Consider the following 9,911-nt stretch of genomic DNA (forward strand, 5'->3'; position numbering starts at 1 on the left):
CCTTGGAGGGATAAGATCATAGAAATAAATACTAAAGTACGTTTTTCAAGACAATATTCACAGCCTATATAAGGCCAATAAGAGAACACGCACCTCGTCAAACATGAGAGCATTCATGAAGAGTTTACACAATCATTTGGCAATAACGTGATATCTCTGAGAACATCTTGGGACCAGGGATAACACTTGGGAGCAGGGATAACACTTGGGACCAGGGATAACACGCGTGTCTGGGGCCACCCAGGACGCAGGTTCTATCTCAGTCCTACTCCAAAGATTTTCTCATAGTTTGTAAAGGAGTTACGAGAAGGAATTATCAGGAGAAACCGCCAAGCTGTTACGACTATACAGCATTAAGAAGAGGCCAGGATAAGGATTTGGGATGGCACGGAGGTGAGTTACGAGAACTAAACAACATTAAGGGATCTGAATCATTGTTAAAGGACTAGAGAGGATATGATCACAACACTTCACAGAGGGGAAATTGCCAAAGTGGGCGAGGACGGCCTCTCTAATAGAGAGAAAATAGGACAAAAGGTAATAGATGAAAGGTGGTGTAGACGCCGTCGAGTCAGGCCCACTAACATACTGGTACTGGCAGTTATCCCGGCGGAATGTCGTATAAAAAATACATTCCACAACCTCAAGATCAGCTGTCGAAACATTCTGAACGTCGACAAAGTTATAAAAACACCGCACTATGTCAGCCAGCTGTCGTGTCAGCCAGCTGCCGTGTCAGCCCGCTGCCGTGTCAGCCCGCTGCCGTGTCAGCCCGCTGTCGTGTCACCCCGCTGCCGTGTCAGCCCGCTGCCGTGTCAGCCCGCTGCCGTGTCAGCCCGCTGCCGTGTCAGCCAGCTGCCGTGTCAGCCCGCTGCCGTGTCAGCCCGCTGCCGTGTCAGCCAGCTGCCGTGTCACCCCGCTGCCGTGTCAGCCAGCTGCCGTGTCAGCCCGCTGCCGTGTCAGCCAGCTGCCGTGTCAGCCCGCTGCCGTGTCAGCCCGCTGTCGTGTCCAGCCCGCTGCCGTGTCAGCCCGCTGCCGTGTCAGCCCGCTGCCGTGTCAGCCCGCTGCCGGTGGTCAGCCCGCTGCGTGTCAGCCCGCTGCGTGTCAGCCCGCTGCCGTGTCAGCCAGCTCTGCCGTGTCAGCCCAGCTGCCGTGTCAGCCCGCTGCCGTGTCAGCCCGCTGCCGTGTCAGCCACGCTGCCGTGTCAGCCCGCGCCCGTTCCAGCCGCTGCCGTGTCAGCCCGCTGTCGTGTCACCCCGCTGTCCGTGTCACCGCCGCTGCCGTGTCAGCCAGCTGCCGTGTCAGCCCGCTGCCGTGTCAGCCCGCTGCGTGTCAGCCCGCTGCGTGTCAGCCCGCTGCCGTGTCAGCCCGCTGCCGTGTCAGCCAGCTGCCGTGTCAGCCCGCTGCCGTGTCAGCCCGCTGCCGTGTCAGCCAGCTGCCGTGTCAGCCAGCTGCCGTGTCAGCCCGCTGCCGTGTCAGCCCGCTGCCGTGTCAACCCCGCTGTCGTGTCAGCCAGCTGCCGTGTCAGCCCGCTGCCGTGTCAGCCCGCTGCCGTGTCAGCCCGCTGCCGTGTCACCCGCTGCCGTGTCCAGCCAGCTGCCGTGTCAGCCCGCTGCCGTGTCAGCCAGCTGCCGTGTCAGCCCGCTGCCGTGTCAGCCAGCTGCCGTGTCAGCCAGCTGCCGTGTCAGCCCGCTGCCGTGTCAGCCAGCTGCCGTGTCAGCCAGCTGCCGTGTCAGCCCGCTGCCGTGTCAGCCCGCTGCCGTGTCAGCCCGCTGCCGTGTCAGCCCGCTGCCGTGTCAGCCCGCTGTCGTGTCAGCCCGCTGCCGTGTCAGCCCGCTGCCGTGTCAGCCCGCTGCCGTGTCAGCCCGCTGCCGTGTCAGCCCGCTGCCGTGTCAGCCAGCTGCCGTGTCAGCCCGCTGCCGTGTCAGCCCGCTGCCGTGTCAGCCCGCTGTCGTGTCAGCCAGCTGCCGTGTCACTGTTTATATACCTCGGGGTCTCCAGCACTGATGAGTATGCCGGCGGTGTGTGAGTATGCCGGTGGTGTGTGAGTATGAGTGGTGTGGCCAACCCCACTCATACTGTGACCCCTACTCATGGCTCTCCATTAGGAAAAGAGATGAGGATTCCAGTGTCTGCCACCAGAGGGGGAGATCGTCCCGTTCTGCTCTCGCCAGTTGCTGGTGTGCCCAACTAGCAGCTTCTTGTTGACGTGGTGGTTGGCTGCGGCTTTGTGTGATTGGGGGCCCCATTACCACTGTGTTGCGGGCTCAGTCTGTTGGACTGGAGTTTTCCGGCAAGGTGGACTACCTACAGTGAGCTTGACGCTGTGTGATGTGCTGGGTCTGGATGTGCTGTCGTGTGTGGGGTGGAGCTGTTAACTACCCATCGAGCGGTGGTAAAGTTGGCTGCTGAAGAGGAAGGGATAACTGGGTGTTTCGTGTCCAGTTTGAAGGTCGGACATTCCAATTGCTGGGGGCCGCTGGGTCAGTTTTTGTCTCTGACAGCAGTGGCGTTTCAACGTATGTCAGTGTTCTAGCGCTCCTAAAGATTCCCGAAGGTGTTACTGCGAGGTACTTCGGGAGCATTTGGGAAAGTTGTGCGTGTACGGATGAATGTCATTTCGTCCGGTCGTTTACGGGGCGTTCAAAATGGCATCCGCACCCTTGAAAATGCAGCTTCGGTTCGGACATCCCGTCTTCTGTCAAGCCCATGAAGTTCTACATCGGTGTATACTATGCCTGGCAGCCCCAGATATGTTTTCGTTGTGGGATGTTGGGGCCACCTGGCTGCTGGGTGCTCTGCGGGCGTCCTGGAGAGAGGGACTTATTCTGAAGGAGGATTTTCCTCTGCTAGCTGTTAAAGAGGCTTCGGAGGGTGTGGCTGTGGGCGTGTCTGTGGATGCTGTGCCTCTCCGTGTGTCGGATGGGGCAGCTGCTCTTGGTGGGGGTCGGGCGCCAGGATGATGTACCGTTATCGGATGTGTGGCTCTAAGGCTGCTGATCGTGCTATCGGCGCGGGTGTGGAGCCCCTTCCTCTGCTTCCTCTTGCTGCGTCTATTCTGCTCTGTGCTCGTGGAGCTTTTGTCTCTGCGTGCCCGTCGCCTTTACCTGCTGTGCCGGTGGAGTGGGGAGTCACGGCCTCCTGCCATGCCTGGTCCAACCCCCCTGATGTCATGCGCTGCCGCTGAGGTCATGCGGCGTGCCAGGGTTCGGATCTTCCTGCATCTCCCGGGTCTCGTATTCTGTGGCTGTGGAGATTTCCGATGGATCTATAACCAGATCCTAAGCACTCGAGGCGTTCTTCGCCTGGTTTGGACTCGGCGAAATGCCGTGCTGGGCGGATGGTGGGTGAGTTTGCAAGTTGTCTACTGACGGCAAGGTGGCGGTACTTGGTGATGTTGTTGCAGATGCGGCGGTAGTGGTGGCGGCGGAGGTCCATGCGGAAGACGCAGGCGAAGGTGTTGGGGGTTCTGAGCTGCTCCCTGTGTTCCCCCTGCTGTGGGCTTCCCGAAATGGGAGGTGGTGCCCCCTCCTGCGGTATCTGGTGATGCCCGTGACCAAGTGGTGGTCCTCAAAAAATGATATGCGCCGGGGTTCTCTGTGCCCCATGCCCGCAGTCCGATGTGCAGCGGCAAAGTGAGTTACCGCCCCCTGCAGCTTCGGCCCCTGTTCCGCAGCCTCTTGCGCGTTTATCCCATGTGGTGTCGGGGGTCATGGGTGGTTCTGGAGTCTGTGTTGACATCGACCTGTGTTGACATCGACTAGCCAATGGCCTGGACCCCCATTGGGGGTCCAGGCCATTGGCTAGGTATAATGCAACAAAGCCGGCACCACAATCGGGTTTGTTGAAGAGCACCGTGTCACGGTGGCTGCCGTGGGGTCAAGCCCCATGTTGGGGGGCCGGTGTTCCGCTGGGCCCCGTGAACCTGCCGCCTGTGTGGGTGCAAAGTTTCATTGGTGATATTCCGGACTTTATGCGGAGCCCTATTCCGCGCCGGACGGTCGCCTTACCCGGTATGACTGGGTGGTATGGGAGGCGTATTGTATAAGGTATTCTAGGGCTGATATTTCCAGACAAGTATGTTTAGACCTTTTCATTTCATGTATATATATTGTAGGCCCTTCAGGCTTTTGGTTTATTGTAAATATGTATTTCTATGTATTGCCTGTATCGTGTGGGGGATTTGATGTCCGTTTCGGACTGCCTTGTGTATTGTCTTTCTGTGTGTATGTGTTGTCATGTACTTATGTCCTGTGTTAGTCGTGTGTTTGTGTTAGGTTTGATTTGGGGCTTATTGTTTTCTTACTTTGTACTTTTATTGTTGATTTGTTTTCTTGTTTTTTGTTTTTCCTTGTCATTGTTCATTTCCTTGAACATTTCCTTTCCGTTCATTTTCCTTGTTCAGTACATGCTTTTGCATGTATAAAAGTATAAAATAAAAAAATAAGGAAAACAGATGATCATAGCGTGAGTGACTTTTACAGTCTTTATTTAACCTAGTCGTCAGGAGCTGAGGCTCTATATAAGCTATGACCTTCCTCAGGTCTTAATGACCTGAGGTGAGCACCAACTACATCCTATCAGTAAGATCATTGGACAATACCGAGGACGAAAATCCGAAACTGAGTGTATTCAACCTAGAGTTCAGCAGCACCGACAAATCATCAATGAAGATTACTTTCACCACCAAAGCTGCGGCCACCCAGGCTGCCAGACAAGGTTTCTACGGCTTCGGCTTACAAATACAACCCCACCAAGTAAAAAATGGAACGAAACCATGAGATCCAGCAGTGCTTCAAGTGCTACGAGCTCTCCCACCCCACCAACAAGTGTCAGCTCCCTGTCCAGAGGTGCAGCCTGTGCGCACTGGACCATCACTACTCCATATGCAAGGCGACCACCCATCGCTGCTTCCTCTGTGATGGCAATCACCCCACAGTTTCCTACCGCTGCCCCCGCAGACAGGAAAACATTAAGAATCAGGTAGAAGCCAAGAGAAACAATCTTTCTACCGCCGCGACCAGAGCCCCAGGCGTTCAACCCTTTACCTCAGTTCCCACCAACCGACCAGAAGACTTTCCACTCTTACCAAAGAGTGGCTCCTTCCACCAGGCATCCGAGCCTTAACAATGGGGACCCAAGGCCTCACAGGCTCCTTCACAGCCCCCTGCATCACGTAGGCATTATTCCTGGTCTTATTTGACTAGCGGAGAGGCTTGCCGGACCAGACAGCCACTTTTTTGTCAGTGAACTGAACACATTATACCTTGCCAATGGCCTGGACCCCATCATAGCTCCTGGCGCAAGTCTCAATGCCTCCACTACCACTCCGGCTACCACCAGGACGACCACGAGGTCGATGTCAACATAGACTCCAGAACCATCTATGACCCGGGCGGCACAAACAGAGGTATTTCCCTCTCCAGCTCCCAACACTCCTACCATCACCATCTCAGCAGCCGCGCTTGCAGATGTGCTGTCTACAAATGCTAACAGCACCACCATAACTGCTGACATACCGTCTACCACCAGTCCACGACACTTGAGTCTACCACAGGCTGCAAGGCGAAAGACGAAAACACCACCTATGGACTCCTCAGACGAGGAAATCTTAGCAGGAGCTCCACCGCCACACCACAAATACGACACCTACTCGGCACAAGACCTCCTCATGGAGGCCACCTCACATAACGACAACGACAGCTCGGCTCAGCCAAAGTCTCAGGCAAAGAAAAAAATGGAAGACCTAGAAGTCTACACTAACCCACCAGCTTCATAACTGGTACAGCCAGTCCTCCTGGGGGTGAAAACCATCATGAAGACCCCATCCATCCACTGATCTCTAGTATCAGGTATTGATACAGATAATGACTCCAAGGAGCCTCCACTTACGGGCTCACCATAGCCCGTGCTACTTGGAACTTTTTGTTCTGAGTAGCTGAATCTAAAACAACAACGTCAGGTTTTATGGTTAAATAGGGTCAGGTAGTTGTGTTGACAAGACGTAGTGGTGCGCCCTCATTGGTGGATGTGTGCGAACTATTTAACATTCAACAAGCAAACTATCGGATGTAGTTACTGAGCCAAAAATTGCTACAAATGTTCGAATCCCGATGTTGCAAGAGGTTGGGCACCGTTTCTTCCCTTCGTCCCACCTATCCCACCTTCTATTTAGTCCCCGTAACCCTGTAAAGTATGGCTATATAATGCTATATAGCCAGACGGGTTAAACAGTCAGATAAATGAGTAACATAAGCTAAGTCTGGATGAACTTCCTTCACCTGGGTCAGAGTGCATGGGAGACAGCCATAGACTACCATGATGTAAATGTATATATACAATAATAATGTGAAGATAGTGAAATCCGTTTCATGATCCAATGCCATGTTGTCAGACTCTGAAGCACGGTGTGCAGAACCTGTCTGCTGACAGACATATTACTTGCATGATCAATATTTCTGAATATCATGAAGATCTATATAAGAACTTAAGACATTCCACCAGACGTGAGTCACTGGTTGGCGTCTTCCACACACACTGTCCCTCGAGGCTCACTCTAAACGACTCCTTCAGCGACATTATGTTGTCTTAATGGTCCTGATAGCCAGCGTATGTTATTGTCAGCTTGGCTTAGTGTTAGTTAATGCGGACGTAGTTGTCCTCATACAACAACAAGACGCAGCTGCTGCATTCTACAACTTGCCTCATACATTATACACGCCATCCCGAGAACTGGCCCCCAGTTCGTGTTTTGTGTTAAATGCCCAGCTGTTCTAGGATTCGTAAGACATCTACGCATTCCCTGACGAAACCTGTACATCATTTCCATAATCATCGCAGCTGAGTTTGTATTTATTAAACAGTTTGAGGTCATGGAGTTATACGTAGATGTGTTTAACACTAATTACCTTGGGTCGAGAATGACACCCAGGCCTATAACTGATTAAACCGCCATGACCAAAGGAAGATCTATAGGTTTCGTAAGTCGAGACGCAAATGCTTCCCTCTGCTTGACAGTGAAGCCCAAGGCACTACGCAGGTCACAAGTATGACTCAGAGACCATCTCTAAGAAGGTGGACCTCCTCGCCACAGCCGTCAGTCACACATCTATCCCTGAAAATATTCCTGGTACTGTGTTCTGCCTTCTGATAATTGACATTCCACCGCTGTGGCTCCCAGGTGAACACACAGGGGTCCCAGGTGAACACACAGGCTCCCAGGTGAACACACAGGGTCCCAGGTGAACACACAGGCTCCCTGGTGAACATACAGGGTCCCAGGTGAACACACAGGCTCCCAGGTGAACACACAGGGTCAATGGTGAACATACAGGGTCCCAGGTGAACACACAGGGTCCCAGGTGAGCACACAGGGGTCCCAGGTGAACACACAGGGTCCCTGGTGAACATACAGGGTCCCAGGTGAACACACAGGCTCCCAGGTGAACACACAGGCTCCCAGGTGAACACACAGGGTCCCTGGTGAACATACAGGGTCCCAGGTGAACACACAGGGTCCCAGGTGAACACACAGGGTCCCTGGTGAACATACAGGGTCCCAGGGGAACACACAGGGTCCCAGGTGAACACACAGGGTCCCTGGTGAACATACAGGGTCCCAGGTGAACACACAGGGTCCCAGGTGAACACACAGGGTCCCTGGTGAACATACAGGGTCCCAGGTGAACACACAGGCTCCCAGGTGAACACACAGGGTCCCTGGTGAACATACAGGGTCCCTGGTGAACACACAGGGTCCCAGGTGAACACACAGGGTCCCAGGTGAACACACAGGGGTCCCAGGTGAACACACAGGGTCCCGGGTGAACACACAGGGTCCCAAATGAACCCACAGGGTCCCGGGTGAACACACAGGGTCCCAGATGAACACACAGGGTCCCAGGTGAACACACAGGGTCCCAGGTGAACACACAGGGTCCCAGGTGAACACACAGGGTCCCAGGTGAACACACAGGGGTCCCAGGTGAACACACAGGGGTCCCAGGTGAACACACAGGGGTCCCAGGTGAACACACAGGGTCCCAGGTGAACACACAGGGTCCCCGGTGAACACACAGGGTCCCAGGTGAACACACAGGGGTCCCAGGTGAACACACAGGGGTCCCAGGTGAACACACAGGGGTCCCAGGTGAACACACAGGGGTCCCAGGTGAACACACAGGGTCCCAGGTGAACACACAGGGGTCCCAGGTGAACACACAAGGGTCCCAGGTGAACACACAGGGTCCCAGGTGAACACACAGGGTCCCAGGTGAACACACAGGGGTCCCAGGTGAACACACAGGGTCCCCGGTGAACGCACAGGGTCCCAGGTGAACACACAGGGTCCCATGTGAACACACAGGGTCCCATGTGAACACACAGGGTCCCAGGTGAACACACAGGGTCCCAGGTGAACACACAGGGTCCCATGTGAACACACAGGGTCCCATGTGAACACACAGGGTCCCAGGTGAACACACAGGGTCCCATGTGAACACACAGGGTCCCAGGTGAACACACAGGGTCCCAGGTGAACACACAGGGTCCCAGGTGAACACACAGGGTCCCAGGTGAACACACAGGGCCCGGGTGAACACACAGGGTCCCAGGTGAACACACAGGGTCCCCGGTGAACACACAGGGTCCCAGGTGAACACACAGGGGTCCCAGGTGAACACACAGGGTCCCAGGTGAACACACAGGGGTCCCAGGTGAACACACAGGGTCCCCGGTGAATACACAGGGTCCATGTGAACACACAGGGTCCCATGTGAACACACAGGGTCCCAGGTGAACACACAGGGTCCCAGGTGAACACACAGGGGTCCCAGGTGAACACACAGGGGTCCCAGGTGAACACACAGGGTCCCAGGTGAACACACAGGGTCCCAGGTGAACACACAGGGCCCCGGGTGAACACACAGGGTCCCAGGTGAACACACAGGGTCCCAGGTGAACACACAGGGTCCCAGGTGAACACACAGGGTCCCAGGTGAACACGAGAAAGTGTGTCAGTGTGACAGCGTGACGGAGGGTGAGAATGACTCACATGTGCAAGTAAGTCAACATTAGTGAGGCAGCTGATTCCAGTTGGTACCCTTCAGGGGTGGGGGGGTCACGCTACACCCTTATACCCCTCACCCTTCCTTCACCTCCCCTCACCCCTCCCCTCACCCTCCCCTCCCCCTCCCCCTGGCTGGGAAGGGTAGGGAAGGTATAGTAACCAGAGGGAAGGAGGCCGAGAGAGAGAGGTCTCAAGGTGTACTTCAATACCCGCTCGTCAACGTAACATAATACGTCGGATTTTGTTTTACACGAAATTTGTTAAATTTGCGACGTATTTGTACAAGTTAAGGCGTCGTGACGTTGACGTTTTCCAGTCATTGGCGTCTGGAAGGTCCTGAGGGCGGCTTGAAGCGTGTTTGTCTTTGTCCGGGTAAATTGTGGCGCCTTACTAAGTGGCAGGTGGTGGGTGACTGGCTTATATCACGATCACGTGAGTCATGGTGGGTGACTGGCTTATATCACGCTGTTAGTCATGGTGGGTGACTGGCTTATATCACGCTGTTAGTCATGGTGGGTGACTGGCTTATATCACGCTGTGAGTCATGGTGGGTGACTGGCTTATATCACGCTGAGTCATGGTGGGTGACTGGCTTATATCACGCGTGAGTCACGGTGGGTGACTGGCTTATATCACGCTGAGTCATGGTGGGTGACTGGCTTATATCACGCCGTGAGTCAGGTGGGTGACTGGCTTATATCACGCTGTTAGTCATGGTGGGTGACTGGCTTATATCACGCTGAGTCATGGTGGGTGACTGGCTTATATCACGCTGTTAGTCATGGTGGGTGACTGGCTTATATCACGCTGTAGTCATGGTGGTGACTGGCTTATATCACGCTGT

The 9,911-nt window shown here is 54.7% G+C and overlaps 1 protein-coding gene across 1 annotated transcript; it reads left to right on the plus strand.

Annotated features, from left to right (window-relative positions):
• The first annotated feature begins 614 nt into the window (after positions 1-614).
• On the plus strand, positions 615-2,048 carry LOC138370808 (keratin-associated protein 16-1-like). Its single transcript, XM_069335412.1, has one exon. It carries the CDS (start codon positions 615-617, stop codon positions 2,046-2,048), a length of 1,434 nt encoding a protein of 477 aa, XP_069191513.1.
• The last annotated feature ends 7,863 nt before the right edge of the window (positions 2,049-9,911 follow it).

Source organism: Procambarus clarkii, chromosome 33 (genome assembly GCF_040958095.1).
Source record: "Procambarus clarkii isolate CNS0578487 chromosome 33, FALCON_Pclarkii_2.0, whole genome shotgun sequence".
Classification (NCBI taxonomy): Eukaryota; Metazoa; Arthropoda; class Malacostraca; order Decapoda; family Cambaridae; genus Procambarus; species Procambarus clarkii.

Coding starts and splice junctions, on each gene's coding strand:
- LOC138370808 (XM_069335412.1), top strand. CDS start 615: ATGTCGTATAAAAAATACATTCCACAACCTCAAGATCAGCTGTCGAAA.